At 30.3% G+C, this 19,988-nt stretch overlaps 1 protein-coding gene and 1 pseudogene across 1 annotated transcript; both read left to right on the forward strand.

The window, feature by feature from the left end:
* Positions 1-19,988, forward strand: part of LOC113376204 — a 457,916-nt pseudogene that overhangs the window by 259,899 nt on the left and 178,029 nt on the right.
* Positions 10,075-16,993, forward strand: LOC113376954 (tyrosine-protein phosphatase 69D-like). Its single transcript, XM_026617087.1, has 13 exons — positions 10,075-10,295; positions 10,389-10,524; positions 10,594-12,376; positions 12,473-12,584; positions 12,817-13,063; positions 13,130-13,274; positions 13,775-14,503; positions 14,577-14,726; positions 14,798-15,085; positions 15,196-15,333; positions 16,222-16,379; positions 16,647-16,782; positions 16,855-16,993. Exons 1-13 carry the CDS (start codon positions 10,211-10,213, stop codon positions 16,951-16,953), a joined length of 4,206 nt encoding a protein of 1,401 aa, XP_026472872.1. The 5' UTR covers positions 10,075-10,210; the 3' UTR covers positions 16,954-16,993.

Below are 19,988 nucleotides of genomic sequence, written 5' to 3' on the forward strand. Positions count from 1 at the left end.
ACAATCCATTCCTTTGCTAATTTTTGAACAAACTACTAAATTAATTTTGATTTTTTAATTCGCATAATCTATTCAAGAAATGACTTAATAAAAAAGTTAGTTTTCTATTAGTTATTATTTGCATACTATAAAGCTTCATAAATATTAAAGAAAATATTAAAAAAAAATCACAACACTCTAAAATTATATTTTTACATTCTTACACGCTCATGGTTTTTTTTCGAAATTAAATTTTTATTTAGAAGAAAATTTTCATGTTTATTCTAACTTTTGTTATTAGTGAAATAAAACCAAAATTTGTTAGATTTTACTAATTTTTACGCGTATTTGGGGCCCCCGTGGCCTGGACAAAATAAAACTCTTTAAAATAATAATCTTACATTCCTCGCGTACTTTTTTACGCGTATTTGGGGCCCCCGTGGCCTGGACAAAATAAAACTCTTTAAAATAATAATCTTACATTCCTCGCGTACTTTTTTACGCGTATTTGGAGCCCCCGTGGCCTGGACAAAATAAAACTCTTTAAAATAATAATCTTACATTCCTCGCGTACTTTTTTACGCGTATTTGGAGCCCCCGTGGCCTGGACAAATAAAACTCTTTAAAATAATAATCTTACATTCCTCGCGTACTTTTTTACGCGTATTGGGGGCCCCCGTGGCCTGGACAAAATAAAACTCTTTAAAATAATAATCTTACATTCCTCGCGTACTTTTTTACACGTCCCGTGGCCTGGACAAAATAAAACTCTTTAAAATAATAATCTTACATTTCTCGCGTACTTTTTTACGCGTATTTGTGGCCCCCGTGGCCTGGACTAAATAAAACTCTTTTAAATAATAATCTTACATTCCTTGCGTACTTTTTTAACGACATTAAGTTTGATTGAACGAAGTTTTCATGATTTTTTTATATTATTAATGTTTCTTGCGGACGTTGGGGGCCCCCTGGTTTGGGGGCCCGGTATATTTGATACGGCTGATACGGCGGCAGTTACGCCTCTGATTCTTACAAAAACATACTTTTCAAATGAAATAAAGTATTAGAGTATAATGCAGAAACAATATTTCTGAGCACGCGTCCTCTTGAGCCGGGGCCCCCTTGGGATTTTGCCGGGGCCCGTGGCATTTTGCCACCCACGCCACCCTATAGTTACGCCACTGAAAAATACCCAAATACTCCAAAAATAACCTAAGAACTAAATAACCTGCTTAGTTCCAATCGTGATCCAATTTCATCTATAATCAGTCAAGCTAAAAGCATCCCAAATAATAAATTACAAGTAACGAATCATTTCTTAATTATTTTTATTCTTAAAAACAGTTTCAACAAGATTATTTATTATACATCCAATTAATTGTGCTACATAAAATTCAAATATATCATATGTCATTATATCCTGCATGGCACTGTGATATAGTAAATATACTTCCTGTTATCGATAAAATATTCATTTCTCTTTTTAATTGCCATTGATTGTTCAAATTATAGTACGACAATTGTGTAAAATTATGCTTAAACTTGGATTTACCAAAATTTGGAACGTGCCCTGTGAGCAGCGAGTCACTCCTGGATACACCATGTGTGAAATCTTGCACATTGGATTCTCAATGTTTTGGAATTAGCAGGTGTTGCTCCCATCACTGTGGAAGTATTTGTAGACAACCAATTGGATTGTCACAAATTCAATGTAAGAGGATGCTTAGTAATAGATACTACTACACTTCCAACAATTTTCAAAGTAGTTATTGTTAAACATATATTTTCTTTTTAGTTCTGCCGAATATCCCAACCAATATCACAGTACACAAAAAAGGAAGCAAAAATATCACTATATGGTGGAACACAGATGCAACACATCAAAAAATAATTTATGTACTACAGGAAAGGCATCATATCGGCTCCAAATTCATTAAAAACAGATTGGGAGAATGGCTAACACGAAAGAGGACTAAACGGTGAAGAATAAGTAGATTAAAATAAATCTGTATGATATATACAATATGTAATAAAATTTATGTTGATAACGTATGTGAAAGCAAGGAATGAATTTTTATAAAACAACTTATATAGAACGAAATACGAAATGTAACAGAAACATTTGATTACATTGATTTACTTACATTAATTTAATTTGTCAGCACTCTGCTTACATTTACGAGGGATTCAATTATGAAACCTGGTCGCTGGTATCAATTTCGTGTAGCCGCTTTTAATGAGAATGGAACTAAAGGTTTTTCGAGTCCAACAAGTCCTTTTAAAACCAGATGTGAGTAGAAATTGAGTATATTCACAATATACATAGATTTTATCAATATTGGAATTCAATTCTATTTTAATATTAGAACTTTGTGTGTTTTAATATATTAACCAATACTACATAAGGTCTAAAAATCCCGAATAATATTTTTTACATATGTTTAATGTTTTGGTCTCGCCCGTGGGTTAGTGGATACCTTTCTTGAGCAGCCTGATGTCAAACAGTAATGTCATTGGTTTTCACTTAGAAATATAGATTGCAGTATGTTTTTTAAGTGAAAGTAGCTCATACCAGGCAATGCTGCATCAATAAAATATTCATCACTATTACAGAAATTGTAATAATGAAAATTCATCAAATAGAGATGGGGCAACTGTTTGAATTGCTATATATAAAAACCGAGAAATTTATTACAGCTGCTCATACACCCTTCCTTGAGTTCTGATCGCGGTTCAAATAATATAAAAAAATGTGTCAAACTTTTTGCTAGTTTGGCATAAAAGGCAACAAATGTATTTTAAATAGTGATCTTCTAGTTATTGGATTCATCTACTACTGTTGCTCATAGGATTATATTTTATTTCGATTGCTTTTGGAAATAGATAAAAAAATCTACTACTGTAAAAGCGCAGACTGAAAATTTATTTACTTAAATATTTAAAAAAATACCGGTGGAAATGTACCTATATTTCATCAACATTAGAGTACAATTGTATTTAAATATTAGAATTTTGTGTATTTCAATATATTCGATATTCAAAAAAATTGTTTGCCCAAAAGCAATCGTTTCGTCAACACAAGCAGAAAGTTTTTTGAATCAATCAAATCGGATTAGTTCTCTCAAAAACTACGATTTTTTGCTCATTTACCTCAGTATATCCGAAACGGCTGCCTTTGCTGAAAACTAGTCACCGCTTCTCCCGTTCATTGCGAATTGAATGTTTTTAAGTCATTCATCGATTTCCATTTTCTGCACTCTTTGCTCCGTATCTCCGTAACGGCTGAACCTGCCTTTGCCAAAAACTAATCAGCACATATCCCTATCAATAGGAATAAAATGTTCTTTGAACCATTCAAATCGGTTGATCCGTGCGCCTGAAAACGTGGACGAAAAATTGTATCCATAGACACATCCATTTTGTCTGAGGTATGAGGAACCTTTAGTTCAAAAAACTCTGAAACGTAAAGATATGAAAAATTTCAATTTTTGATTTTCGACCCATTACTATAACTAACCTACGGGAAGTTAAAAAAATGTTTTCAGGTGTGTTTGAAAAAAAAGTTTTGTTTGATTGGCATTAAAATCCAACGAATGTATGTAATTCATGCATATCTAGTAATTGGATTTATATAGTAATGCAAATGCGCAGACCCCATAGTAGTATAGACCCTGAGTATGGTCATTTAGAAGTTGCATAAAGATGCACAAATCATTCGGATTTGTGTAGACCTGAATATACTAAATAAAATGTAGATGTATGTAAATTTTCCAAATGTTTCTATTTTTTCTTTGAAAAAATATAATTTTCTAAATGTTTTTAACTACAAAAAATTAAATTTTACATAACTTAGTTTTCAAACTTTAATTTTAATTCTCTCAAATTTGTTTTACCGTGAAGTAGTTTACTTCAATGTACTATTCTTTAAGTTGAGTATTAATCAGAATTAATAAAGTGCCTAGACCTCCTCGAGCCCCGCAAGATCTGCGAACTGGTCCATTGAGGCTGCAAAGCACCGCGGGTGGCATGCTAGAATTGACCTTCTCGTGGCGCCCGCCGCGTGTTACGGACCTGCCGATAGACAAATACAAAGTGTACTGGAGTCGGCGACTGCCTGGTGTGCAGGCGCACCTCGACTCCGTGCTCGTATCTTCGCTAATCGTCCCACAGGTCAAGTATTAATTATGTGATAAATTTATCGCTATTTTGAAATATTTTATTTAAGTATTTTGATTTATCATCATGACTTTCGAAATTCGTAGAAAATTTCATAACGATAAAGTTTTTCATTTTTATTATTTTATTACAATTCATTTTTCATAAGTGGATACATTTTATAAGGTATTGTTCTAATTTTCATCAGAACTTGATAGTAATCTTTCGTTGTTAAGTGGTGAAGAAAATTAAGTAAATCAAATTATTGGTCGGATATTTTTTCACCTTCGAACGGTCGGAAAGGTCTGGCTGGACCACCATTCATTTTACATGCATTTATATGGTATAAATGAGTTTTTGGTGTCTTATATATTAACGATTATTAGTAGTAAATATTCATAGTTTAGATTTTTTTAACGTCTTTTGCATGTGTTGAGCTTGCTTATAATAAAAATATTACATATTATATTACATAAAAAAATCAAGAAATATAAAAAAATCGTTGCTTTTTTTGTTAATTTTTCTGTTTTCTATCAATGAAAAACAATATTTATTCTTTCTCGGCGCCTTTGAAATGAATGTGAAATTCAAATAAAAACGAAATGAGGTGCGTCGCCTTTGAAATGAGCTGTAAAACTCAAAGTGAAAATATAATTTCACTAAAAGTTTGCCAAAAAAAATTTTCGAACGCAGTACGGGTAGCAAAATTGTTGATAATGTGTGCATTACTCATCCGATTTTCAGTGTTTGCGATTACCAATAAGTTTGGTAGGTTTTCAAGAAACTCTCGTCATGAAAATACTAACATTCATGTTACAACACATAGCAAAGAATATATACAACGCAATTTGAATAGAAAATACCATGAAACACACAAAATACTGGTTTACATATGTCAAAAATGGTATATTTCATACAAAATGTATGGGTGGTCTACATAGACCTTTCCGACCGTTCGAAGTATAAAAAAGTTAATATCCTTATAATTATCCTTCTGTACATTTTTTCGTCCTGATTTTTTCATTGATCGGCAGCTAATTTCAAAAAAAAGTCAAGAAATTTCAAGTCGATAAGATTACTAGAAGTTTTTTTTTTTAATTGAAGTCGAAAAAAGTCTGGCCAGACCACGCCGACCGACGGAGGGATAACAACGCTTTGTATGAGGATGCACATATTTGATATTACCTACATACAATTTAATATAAGATATTTCTCATAATTTTATAGAAGAAATAACTCTATCTCATATCATAATTTCTTATTAAGTTATTTTTCCATTCATTATGTTTCATTGTATAGGATCAAACAAGCGTCCAATTGAAAAATTTACATCCTGATTCACAATACTTTCTGCAAGTCCAAGCTATGTCTCAATTTGACAAATTAAAAATTAAAGGTGAAAAAGCTTCAAAAACGCTAAACACTACATTCGATTCAACCATCAAAATTATACCTGAAGGAAAAAAGCGTTTAATTTTAAAAACAAAATATTATCACAAAAATGGAAAAGTATATGCGACTATAAACTGGAGCAAAAGAAATGATGACCAACAAACCAAGTAAGTAAATTGCAAATCAAAATGTAGCTTAGATTAATAATGCACATAGAAATATTGATACTATATTTCTACTATTAATTTTAGATACTTTGTGAAAGTATACAAACAGAAGTGTAGCAGAAAATCGGAGACACACTTTGTTTTACATAGTACTGCGGTAATTTTTCAATACTTTTTTCTTATTCGAACAAGTCAGGTCTGAAATATTTGTTTGTTTCTAGAGAACAAGTATTGAACTTTTTGGACTTAATAGTAATTGCCAATACTTAGCCCAAGTTATCGATAGCCTTGATAATAGTACGGGTAAAGTTATACTAGAACCACAAGCAGGACGAAAACGAAGAAGATTTAAGTGGAAATAAATTTCAAAATATTATTTTTATAAAATATTTATACCTAATGTAATGTAATTAAGAGTTTGTTAAATGATGCAATCAAAAATGTAAAATATTTAGATTAAACTGATTATTAAACTTCTTTATTAGAAAAACTAATTATACATCTAGTGAAAGTGAAGGATAAGTTATCACATATCTTTAACAAATTTTGCTGGAATCTTACAGGGCCAATAGAAGTTTAGCTTCCGAAATAATTTCAATTTCTCTTCATATAATTGCAAAATTTAATTTGATTTATCAAATTTGAAAAAAAATACTACTGGGTATGCTATCAGAACTTTAGATTGATGATTTACATTTAGCATCAACATTGCTTATTTTTTTCGTAAAAGACAGATTGTAATTTGGTACAGAAAATAAAAAAGAATCGTGTATGCAATATAGAACGAATGCAATCATTTATGATGCACTGAAGCATGTGCGTCACAACGACTCCAACGATGGAGAAAGGCTTATGACATTGTATTTCTTATTTAGTTGTAAATTTGATTTTGATGAGAACACTACTGATAAGAATCTGCAGTAATTACTTGCAAAATCAGCAACTTATAATGAGCCGGACATTATAAACAAAGATTAGATAAGATATTATGAATAGTAAATTATCTATAAATGAGTGACAAAATTACTAAATTCAATATTGCAAGTGCAAGTGAATTACAAACTTCGAATATGGAATCAATGGATTTTAATATCTACAGTTCACTTTTATTATTATTAACATTAATCGGTATATCAATTTATTATTATGTGAACCATGCTTTGTATTGGTCTTCGAGAAAAGTTCCTACCTTATGGCCTTTACCATTTGTCGGAAACTTCAAGGATTTTGTTTTAATGAAAAACAGTCCAGGAGAATTCGTTATGTCGTTTTACAAAAAAACGCAAGAACCAATTCTTGGCATTTTTGTGTTTCACAGACCTTCTTTATTCATACGAGATCCATCTTGGATCAAATCAATTTTGGTCAAGGATTTCAACATGTTCCAAGATCGTGTCTCTTCAACTGATGGCCACACTGATGCTCTAGGATCAAGAAATTTATTCAGAATTAAAAATCCTTTATGGAAAGAAATGCGAGTAAAATTGACGCCTATTTTTTCAACCGCAAAAATGAAAAGTATGTTTCCATTAATAACACAAATAGGAGAAGAATTTAACGAGTTTATAAATACAACATTAAAAAATAGAAATATAGACAATATGCGGGATTTGTGTGCAAAGTATACGACAGATGTAATAACTTCTTGTGCTTTTGGAATTCAAGCTAATTCGTTTAAAAATCCAGATGCTGAATTTCGCACCGTGGGGAAAAGGATTTTTGCCGCTGAATATAAGCGTGCGATAGAAATTAGTGCATTTTTCTTTTTTCCAGAAGTAGTAAGCATTCTTGGATTTAAGTTGTTTGAGAAATATGGCACAAAATTTTTGCGTCAATCGTTTAACGAAGTGTTGGGCGAACGCATAAAGTCTGGTACATCTAGACATGATCTGGTTGATATGCTAATAGATCTTAAAAATAATGAAGCAGCATCTGGTTCACTAAGTATATATAAAATTTTATTGCAATAAATCTTTACAGCAAGGTAAACATGACTTGTTTTTTTATAGAATTTGAAGGTGATACATTAGTAGCTCAGGCAGCTGTATTTTTTGCGGCAGGTTACGAAGCATCATCAGGTGCAATGTCATTCACATTGTATGAAATAGCTTTGCAGCCTAAAATTCAACATCGACTACGGGCGGAAATTTTAGAAAAAATTAATGAACATGGCGGTATAACATATGAAGCTATAAAAGAAATGAAATACTTGGACATGGTGCTTAGCGGTAATATTTTGGACAAAATCCTCAATATGTTTTTTATATTATGTACATTATTTATATTTATTAAATAGAAACATTGAGAAAATACCCTACTCTCCCATTTTTGGATCGAATGTGTACATCGAGATATCGACTCCCTCCTCCTTATGATCACGTAGTTTTGGAGCCTAAGACGCCAATATATCTTTCAATTCTTGCAATACATATGGATCCAAAGGTAAATTTTGAACATAAATTATACATATCGAATTAGTTTTTCATTAGTGTTGAAATCATGTTTTACCATTTCTTTATATAAATGCTTCAACATAAAACACATATAAATTATTTATATTTTAGTACTATCCAAACCCAGACAAATTTGACCCCGAAAGATTTTCAGAAAATATGAAACAAAATAGAAATCCATATACTTATATGCCCTTTGGAGCAGGACCACATAACTGTATAGGTAATCTGGATAAAATAAAAATTAAACTTGAGTTAAATTTTAGCAATATATCATAGTCGATGATATACTTAATATTTAATATTGAAGTATTCATTTTACAATTTAGAATAAAATAATGTTTTTTCTATTCAGGTGAAAGATTTGGCTTATTGCAGACAAAAGTTGGTCTCGCATACATACTAAAGGACTTCCATTTCACACCTTGTGAGAAAACGCGAGTTCCACTTCTGCTCGATTCTAAGGCAATGTTTTTAGCACCAAAAGGCGGAATTCATTTACAATTCGAAAAGATTTGAAAAATAATCTTGAATATATTATATTTGTATTATGAGCAATTATATCAGTATTACTCTATAATATTGAGGACCATAAGCAATATTTAGTAAATGTTTTGATAAAGCTACTTTTTAATAAAATTCGGATAATCGAAATAAAAATTCACATCTTATATAAAATGTCCATGAATTGTTTTTTTTATACTTGAGATATTCTACTTCACGTAGTATTCTTGAAGTTCATTTATTTAAGGTAGTGTTTGATATTCGTAAGTAAAATATTTTTATTGTTATGTCAACTAGAAATGTAGAGAATAATTAAATATAAGTCAATGTAGAGAATAATTAATGTAGAGCGTAGATATAAATATATTTTGTAGTGAATACAAGTTTGCGAAATCCAATCTTGTAACAAACTTTTGGTAGGGTAAGTATATTAATGGGCTGAAAATCAAAAATTAATTTTGTTGCAAATCTTCATGTTTTAAAGGTTTCTGAACATTTTGGGTTACCTCAGAAAAAATGGATGTGTGTGTGTTGTGTATGTCTGCATTTTTTTGTCCACGTTTTTGGGCGTACGGATTAACCGATTTGGATGGTTAGAAAAACACTCGATTCCTATTGATAGAGAGACGTGCTGATTAGTTTTTGGCAAAGGCAGATCCAGCCGTTGCGGAGTTACGAAGCAAAGAGTGCAAAAAATAGAAATGGAATGATCCAAAAAATATTCTATTTGAATTGGTAAAGTGATGATTAGTTTTTGGCAAAGGTCCAGCAAATTCGGAGAAACAGAGGTAAATATACAAAAATGGCAGTTTTTGAGAGAACTAAGCATTCGATTTAATAAAATATATTGCAAACAAAAGTGCAAATGTAAGATATTAACATATTTCATGTATTCTTTGAGGGCAATATATTTTGGCAAGGTGTTGAAATAAGCTCTAACACCGCTGAAACAGTTTAAAAATAGTTTTTTTTGTCATTTTTTTGGGTGGAAGAAAAAGTAATAAAATCATAATAATGAGGAAAGTTATTTAGCATATATCTAAGCATCATATATGTAACAAAATATTAAAAAATCGCAATTTTCGCCATTTTTGCAAAGCAAGCTACTGCAACTTCGGATCTAAAAACAAAAAAATACGTAAAAATATTGATTTTGTCTGATTGACAAGTATTTGAATTAAATCAAAATTTACATCAATGGAGTTACCCCTTAAAATACGCCTGGCCCACGCATGGTCGAAGATCGCCGAAACGCATCGCTATTTCGTGTGTGGTGTCCTTAAGGATAATAAAGGATCAGATCTGGTAACATTTCATGACCGAAAGCTGTGTCAAAGTGTCATACAACAATATATGGTCATACTCAGTCAAGTGACAGGAGTAGCTTGTGTGTTGTTTGATATGCTTTTGTGTTTATTGTCAGTTTAGATGATTTTTGGTGATTTGCGTATGTGTATAATTAATTAAGTAGGATAATTAGCTTTGTGCGTAACGTATGCGAAATAATGTTTTGCGTAGTTAATATATTATAAGTAAAGACCGGCTTGTGTATTTGACGCCATGTTTAAGGACCCAGCCCTTAACATTATTTATATTTTGCCATGTATCCTATCAATAATTTATATTTCGACAATAAGTTGCGAGGGTAAGTGCACTCATTGAGGGCTCTCAGTATTTTATTACTTAACCAAAATCTAACTTTTACCTTAGATACTTACTCTTGCATTTTGATTCACAGAATATACTCAATCAGTCAAAATTACGGTAACACCGGTAAAAGTAGGATTGAATTCGACAATTGTTTGCATATACAATGCTCCGGATGTTACACCTACATGGGAATTCAATGGGGTGAACATATCTGATAATGAAAGGTTGTCTTAAGTGATGTACGAATCAAAATAATGTTTCAAATACACATTACAATCAATATTCATTTTTAGGTATAACTTTCTACAAGAAATTGAAGAAAACTCTATAACATCAAGCCTTCACATCCACAATATCACCCACGCTGACTCGGGAAATTATACTTGCACAGTTGCAATTGATGATCAAGTTTTAAGGAAGCATGCAACATTAGATGTTTACTCACCAATAGTTACTGTATCTAAATCTAACAAGCTAAAATCAAATGTTGATGGTGAACATATGTTGTATTGTTTATTTGAAGGTTTTCCATTTGGAAAATTTTATTGGTTAAGGGGCAATGATTCTACAACAATATCTTTGCTGAAAGAAAAAAGTAACATTACTTATGTTAATAATGCAACAAGGGCGAATTTGACCTTACATTTGGGTGCAATTAGTAGGAAGGATAATGGCTCCTATTATTGCATTGCAGAGGATGCCTTTGGTCACATTCATAATGATTCTGTTATTGTACTGGTGCTGGAAAAACCACAAGTTAGCATAGACTTTGTCAAAGCGGTTGGTGCTGATAAAATCTATATGAATTGGACTCTCAATGATGGGAATGATCCAGTTATAGAATATTTTGTTCAATACATGGAAGAAGGCACTGGGTCTTACACTTTTTATAATGAAAAAATACATGGAGGCAATTATTCATTTGTATTAAAAAATTTAAAGCCAAATACTGAATATAAGTTGCAAATGGCTGCATCGAACAAGCTAGGCATTGGGCAATATCATAAATATGCTCATCTTGTAAGGACTCTTAAAAAAGATCCTAATTTCATTCCTAAAATAGAGGTAAAAGGTAATACGTTTAATACCATAACGATTGGGTGGACTGCCCCACCTACAGAATTACTGGAACATATACATTATTATGAACTACTCGCTCAAGAATACAATTCAACTGATAAGAAGGAAGTTTTACAACCTGAAGATTCTCGTAACTTGCCTTACATGTTTGCAGAACTGAAAACGGCCACAATGTATTATTTTAAAGCTCGCGCTTGTAGTGATTACACACATTTGTGTGGCAATTGGTCTGAGATTGTAAATGGGACTACTATGGATGGTCTCTCGGGTCCTCCACAAAATGTCACTGTTATTTGCCATTTTGACAATATTAGTCATTTAACTTTTGTTAATGTTAGCTGGGGACCACCATTAAATAAAAATGGTAAAATCACACACTATAATGTGATTCTGGAAGGACATGCCACTTACAAAACAAATCGCGGATTGCAAACCAATGAAACATTGACACCCAAGATGAAAAGCATAGCTGATACATCCTACAATGCACGATTTGATATGATTCCTGCAAACACTAATTACACAGTACATGTAGCCGGTGTAACAAGGACCAAAAAACCAGGTGAAAAGACTACAAAAACCTGCACCATGCCACCTACAATTCCAAATAAAGATGATTTTCTGAGATTGAGCTGGGGAAAGGTTGAAGAACATGGCAACTGGATGTTCAAATTAGACCTACCAAGAGTGTCAGAGAGAAATGGCCGCATATGCTGCTATAGAATATTCATCATTCGTATGGTGAACCATCAAACAATATCTGATTTACCTAGACCTGAAGATTTGTCAATATCAACTTATGAAGCAGTACATAAGAATCCATCAGGAGGTGTTTATGTAGCAGAAATGTTCACAAGCGACATGCTGAACAATGAAGTATTTTTAGGCGATGGGCGAACTGTTAATTCAAGTGTGGCTGCTTGCCAACAATGCATAGGATTGAAGCAGAAGAGAATTAATTCAATTCCATCTTTGACAATAAAAGATACAAAAGATGTGCCTGCTATAATACCATCTTTGGCAGCCGTGCCAACACTGAATTTCACTGCTACTGCAGTACCTGCTATGGAAATGGATAAAAAAACATTGAAGCTTTTGTCGAGGCGAAGAAGAGATCTTGGCCCTGAGCAACTGCATCCTCCAATTATATTTGATGGGCAACTTGATTCTCAGAGTAACTATTCAGGATTTGTTGAAATCATGGGTGATTATCACAATTATGGGTATTTTTTTTGTATAACAATGTTAAATGTAATTTGAAAATAGATAGTACTTTTTAAATTAAGTAAATAAATATATATACAGTTTTTTGGTAGATAAATTATCACTTAAATTAAAAAATGCCCACAATAACTAGCATTGTGTACATAAAAATTGAAATATTTTATCAAAACATTTATACTAAACTTGTTCTTATTTTCTTTTTGTATTTTCAGTGTATGGGTCCAAACCAGGTCTAGTTATACCTGCTTATAGTGACTACTTTGTTTTATTAAATCCTGGACCAGAATTTCCTTTTGCACCAGGAGCATTCGACATACTTGGAGTTGTGATACAACTTTTCTGTGGCTTGATTTTGGTTGTTTTGTTCCTTTTATTGTCACTTTGTTTGCTGCATAGATATACTAAACAAGTCGCTCAAGCACAAGGAGTAGAAATGATGACATTAAGAAATTCGTTCAGGTAATTTTTGAATAATTTTATATAGAGAACAAAACTTTCAGTAAGCATATTTAGTCTTGTTTCCAGACATCTTTGTAGAAGTTTAAGAGGACGTCATCAGCTAGTGTCCTTAAGCCCTCCTGATATGGTACCCATACAGAAAGATGATTTGCTGAATGCATACATGGAACGGCATAAAGATTCAGATTATGGTTTTCAACATGAATTTGAGGTTTGTTGTTATAAGATCTTTATATAAAAAAAGTTTGTGTGAGATATCTGTCATGAAAAACATTCAGTTATAATTCATTACTTTTTTGCACATATTAATTGAGAAGAAAACTATTCTTCTGAATTCTTTTGAAATATTAAGAGAATATTCTGGTCTAAGGGTATGAATTGTATGTGATTTTTAAAAGGTCATATAAAAAGTCAAACAATATTTATACTACATTTTTTTCAAGTTTTAATTAATGTTTTGAGAATATAAGAAATATTAAATTTAAAAGTTAAAGTTTTAATTCTAGAAGGTGATAAAGTGGAGGGTCCCAAAAATTAGCACCAGACTTTAAATTTAGAAAAATCTTGCTCCTGCACACATATTCTTGAATAGTTAATTTTTGAGATTATCCAGAAAGAACAAAATTGTTTTTGTAAAAATTCTAGTTACCCTCTTAAAATTATCATATGTGATCTATTATAGCTTTTATTAATCAATGTTATTATTACTAGTTGCTTCCCGATCGTTTTCCTGACCGTACAACAAGGGCATCAGAAGCTCGTGAGAACTTATACAAGAATAGATACCCAGATATTAAAGCGTACGATCAAACAAGAGTAAAGCTTGCTCAAATTGATTCTGTAACAGGCTCTGATTATATTAATGCAAACTTTGTGATGGGGTATAAAGAACGAAAGAAATTTATCTGTGCACAAGGTCCTATGGAAAATACAGTGAATGACTTCTGGAGAATGATATGGGAACAGCATTTAGAACTGATTTTAATGTTGACCAATTTAGAAGAGTATAGTAAAACAAAATGCGCAAAGTATTGGCCAGAAAAAACTGATGGAGACAAAATATATGGAGATATTACTGTAGCACATATTCAAGAGACAAGATATTCAGATTATATTGTTCGTGAATTGAAAGTGTCCAGAAATATATCAGGGAGAGAAGTTGATGAACGTAATATTTTTCAATATCATTTCTTGGTTTGGAAGGATTTTATGGCCCCAGAACATCCGCATGGAATATTGAAATTCATTAAAAGAATGAATGAGGCATATTCTTTTGAGCACGGGCCTATTTTGATACATTGCAGTGCTGGTGTAGGTAGAACGGGCACTTTAGTTGCATTAGATAATTTGTTGCAACAACTCAAGGAAGAAGGACAAGTTGCTATTTTCAACACAGTTTGTGATATGAGACACCAAAGAAATTTCCTTGTACAATCATTGGTAATTGTTTTTTTCATCTGACCAATTTACTTTTTGTTACTTGATATTGATTTAACTAATTATTTTATTTCAGAAACAATATATATTTGTTTATCGGACTTTAATGGAAGTAGGGCAGTATGGTGACACCGAAATTCCAGCAAATAAATTGAAGTCTACTATTGATAAGTTGAGAAGTAAAGAAAATGATAAAGACAGATGCAAACTAGATGAAGAGTTTGATGTGAGTAGTGTCATATAAAAATCTTGTAAATTTTGATTCAACAGACATTAAGTTTACAAAATTCTGTTTAGAAATTCAAGATGATCATGGAAGACCGCAAACCATATTCTGTAGGCATAGGAGAAGAAAATATAATGAAAAACAGATCTGAAGAAATTATACCTTATGATAGAAATCGTGTAATTTTGACACCTATATGTGGAAGAGAGCATTCAACATATATAAATGCCTCATTTATAGAAGGATATGACAATACAGAATCATTCATAGTGACGCAAGATCCACTTGATGACACAATTGCAGATTTTTGGAGAATGATATCAGAACAAGGCATAAGCACCCTCGTTATGTTAGCAGATGTAAATATTACATTTATTTTTAATCAAAAACATAGTTTGACCAAAAGCTAAAATGTGCCATGTTTTCATTTATTTTTATATGCAATTGAGACTGTAATTTATTTTTCTAGTTGGGAGAAGGTCCTAGGAAATGCCCTCGTTATTGGCCAGATGATGAGATTTTGCATGATCACATCAGAGTTAAATATGTACAAAGTGAAAGTTGTCCATATCATACTAGGCGAGAAATTATTGTTACGAACACAAAGGTAAGTGACTTGTTTGTTTAGAATATCATAGAATGTAAGAATGCTATATTTTTTTAAATATAAATAGAAGTTTAATATTTGTATTTGAAATTTTGACAAAATTCCAGAGCCATGGAATTTAGTGGAAGCTCTTTTACAAAACTAATTTTTTAACCAAATGCACAAAGAAAGTATTGGCAGCTGCTAAATCAATTTATTAAACAAAGATCATATATTTCTTAAAGCCAAAAATCTATGTCATGTTTTACCAGAAGCATACACTTGCTGACATTTTTTTTTGGTTTATACTTATTGCTTTGTTATCATTTGTTGTAACCTTAGCCTGAACACTTTATAATTATTTTCTAATTTCTTTTTTAAATTTTATATATAATATTAAATACTAATTGAGATCACGATATCATGGACAATAGTATTTATAAATAATTAAATTCTTTCTACTACTAAAACAGAATTTATTATTTTCTGCAAATCTTAGGAATGAATGCAAATCTTTATATTTATTTTCTATTTTTTTTTTAAATTTTATACATAATATTAAATACTAATTGAGATTAAAATGTCATGGACAAAAGTATTTATAAATGATAAAATTCTTTCTACTACTAAAATAGAATTTATTATTTTCTGCAAATCTTAGGAATGAAAGTTCAAAATTAGTAATGGAGTCAAAGTAGTAAAGTTTTCTTTTTTTGATGCCTTTTTTATAGGTGCTATTTTGCATTATAATGACTCAAATTTGAATTTCACTTTTATACTTAATAATTAGTCTATTTGGCTTTAATTTACTATCAGGGTATCAACGCATTCGGCTCCTCATGTTCTTTTTATATTATTTGAAATATTTGTAGATATACAATAAAGACGTTAATTAAAATTTATGTATAGACTGACGAAAGCACTACAATTACTCAACTGCACTACCAAGGGTGGCCAACGGTAGAGGGGGAAGTACCAGAGGTAACCAGGGGATTAATTGAATTAGTTGATCAAGCACAAGCTAACCAGCAGCGTGGTGCTACAGGGCCGATAACAGTACATTGCAGGTGAAATTAATACACAAGTTGACTTAAAATAACTTCCTATTAAAGTTTTAATAGGAAGGAAACAGAGAAGTATTATCTTGGTCAAACAGCTATATTTCCAAAAATAACTTAAATTTTAAAACATTCTTGTGTGCACATATTCTTGAAGAGTTGTAACATCAAACTCTAGACCAGAATTCCCTCTCAAATTCATTGTCTGATGAAAAAAATTACATCATTGATCTTAAATAAAAAATTCTCGTTTTCTAATATTTTATTTTATAACAGCACTGGCACTGAAAGGAGTTCGATGTTTGTTGCATTGAGTATTTTAGTTCAACAACTACGGACCGAAAAAAGGGTAGATATATTTACAACAACTCGTAAACTACGATCACAAAGACACAGTATGCTCAGTACTTTCGTAAGTTATAACTGATAAAATAAGTATTTCTTTTCAAATAACTCAAATAATCACTTGATTTTTTTTATGTAGGCACAATATGATTTCCTTCACCGAGCTATTCTGAATTATGCAGAATTGCACCATTTAACTGAATCAAAAAATGAAGACTGTCAACTAAATTCAAATTAGAAACTAAATAACATTTGGTAGTATTTTTTATCTATAGGAAAAAGTTTAGAATTTTTAAGATACTCTGCAAGAATGTGATTGTAGCATTTGTGTAACATTTCTATTGCTAAATACACCCGGGTGTATTTTTTATTTATTAAAGGACTTTATGGCAATCGTAAGTTTCTATCAATAATTATAAATAGACACTGGATTAATGTTTATTTTAGTGCTGTCACCAAAACACACTTAAGCCATTATAGAAATTGATACTAGTTGGTACAATTGATTATTACACATACAATTATTTGGTGGTACAAATTATGTTTCTGTACAAAACATTACGTAAGGGAAATCTGATCTGTATTTAAGGTATTCTTAAGTAGTTAAAATGATTATGAATAGTTATTTCATTTAAATATGCACAAATATAAGCATTTCATTCCATTAATTAATATTCATTTATAATCAAGCAGTTCAATGTAATTAGTGATATACTTTAATACTCAAATGACAATAGTCCCAGTGTGTGTGTAAATATCAATATTTTATAGTATAATCATTATGAAATAAAAAACAGATAATGTGATTGAGTAACAAAATGAATATTGAAATATCATTTGAAACTTTATAAAATAAGGAAAAAGTAAGAAACCAAATGTTTTGATACCCTGATAGTAAATTGAAGCCAAATAGACTTATTATTAATTATAAAAGTGAAATTCAAATTTGAACTATTTTTTATATTAGTTTATGTAAAAAAACGTTAGGTATATGCAAAATAGCATTTATAAAAAAAGGAAGGCAACGAAAAAAACTTTTCATACTTTGACTGCATTATTATAATTTCGGACTTTCATTCCTAAAATGTGTAGAAAATAATAAATTCTCTGTTTTAGTAGTAGAAAGAATTTAATTATTTATAAATACTTTTGTCCATGACATTGTGATCTCAATTGGTATTTAATATTATGTATGAAATTTATAAAAGAAATTAAAAAAATAATTATAGTGTTCCATTAAAGGCCTAAGGTTACAACAAATGATCACAAAGCAATAAATATGAGTCTTAGAGCCAAATAAATCTTTAAAAAATTGTCAGATATGTGTAGCAGGTGTACGCTGCTGGTAAAATATGACAAACATAGATTGTGAGCTCTAGAAAATATAAGATCTTTGTTTAATGAATTGATTTAGCAGCCTATTTAAAACATTTTGGTTGTGCATCTATTAAAAGTATTTAGATTTTGTAAAAGAGCCTTCACATAAATTTATGGCTTTGAGATTATGTCAAAAAAATTTTGAATATGATTATTCCAAATCACTTTTATGAACACTTCTGTACATTTTTGCTTTAGTTTTAAGTTATAATAAAATAATTTAAGTTAAAACTAAATTGAACAACTTCGAAAAAGCAAATGATTTTATTTAGATCATTTTATTAAAACATTCCGAATTATAAAAATTGGATTTATAATTCATAGAGTAATATGCTGCCATATGTAATTTTATTATTTATACCATGTGCCAAGCTCGCAAGTTAAAAGATAAAGAAATTTATCTACTACTAGTCGATTATAAAGTTTGCGAGTGTTGTCAGAATTGCATTTTTTTTAACAGAATCCAACTTCAATAAATTTAAATATTTTACCGAAAACAAGTACACGGTAATAAAATCAAAATTGTTCCCAATAAGTAAGCATTCGTATCTGATGTATTTTAAAAACAAGAATCTCTAATTTTTTTAAATTTTGTGATTAATTATTATTGTTGATTTATTATCTCATATCATTTAAAAAAAAGTTAGAATAAAGTTAAGCAAAGGGTCTCAAAAAATAATTAACACCGCAAATAAAATGTTCTTTATATATTGGCAAACAAATATTGAAGGATAACTATGTTTGTGTATGTGTAATTATAAGAATTCATCGTAAGGTTTTTGTAAAAATATTATAAAATAAATTGGTTTAAATATTCTGATATCATTTATATAATTTTGTTGATAATCAGAATAGATTTAAATAAACTATGCTCAGCTTATTAATTAGTATTTAATTTTTATGTAAAATGTACAAATTATATCTCATTCTAGCATTTATTTAATTAGATTAAAGAATGTATTAACACAATTAAAAGCAATGCTGTCTGTGTGCATTAATTTCACAACATTGATATGCGTAAATATAAAATCGCAGTAAGATGTTTGAATATTGCAATTGTATTTAATTTCTATAATAAAACTTTTGTATAAATCATATATATATCAGTAATAATTTTGGGTTAATTTTTAAATGGTACCACTATAGTATGTGAAATACGTTTCCAACAACCAAATCCGTCTAAAAAGAAGAATGCAATCTCATAAATACTATTGCTCAATACAATATACATTTTGGAAAAGCTATGATATGCCTCAAAGTTATGTATAGTATTTACTTTTTGTTCAAACTGCTTGTAATAAACTTCTTTTTTCAACTTATATTAAAAAAATCAAGACCGATGAAAAATGTCAACACCAGAAGAAACATTATAATTCAGCTATCAATAAATGTTTTTACCTCAAACATGATTTGTGTCTGTTAATAATTAATGATATGATAATTTCAGCAAGATCATTGGGCATTAATCTCTTTAATAATTATTGAAATACTTGAACTTTTCTTTAGGTAATTATATAGTATATTCGGATAATTTATTCATTGCATGTATGATTCAACAAATCGTATAATTCTGTTCAAATAGAATATAATAATATGTTAAAATACTTAATGGGAAGTTGTATATAATGTATGTTGATAGACAAAAATTTAAATATCAATTATGATTTGATTTAAATATGAAATATTGCCAATAAACAGATACTAATTTTTAGGAGAGTTATATTTTAGAGATTATATGAGAACATTATTATGTATTCATATATATCCACCTAACAGCATTTATGTTTATTTACCTATGTCTGACAGTTTCTAGTCGATTCAGTCCATATTTCAACCTTTATCATGGATCCTCATACAACTTAAATTATACCCGCTATTACATAGAAGTATGAACTT

Source organism: Ctenocephalides felis, unplaced genomic scaffold (assembly GCF_003426905.1).
Source record: "Ctenocephalides felis isolate EL2017-DRISC unplaced genomic scaffold, ASM342690v1 CF-g0.4_SCAFFOLD_01886, whole genome shotgun sequence".
In the NCBI taxonomy this organism is placed as follows: Eukaryota; Metazoa; Arthropoda; class Insecta; order Siphonaptera; family Pulicidae; genus Ctenocephalides; species Ctenocephalides felis.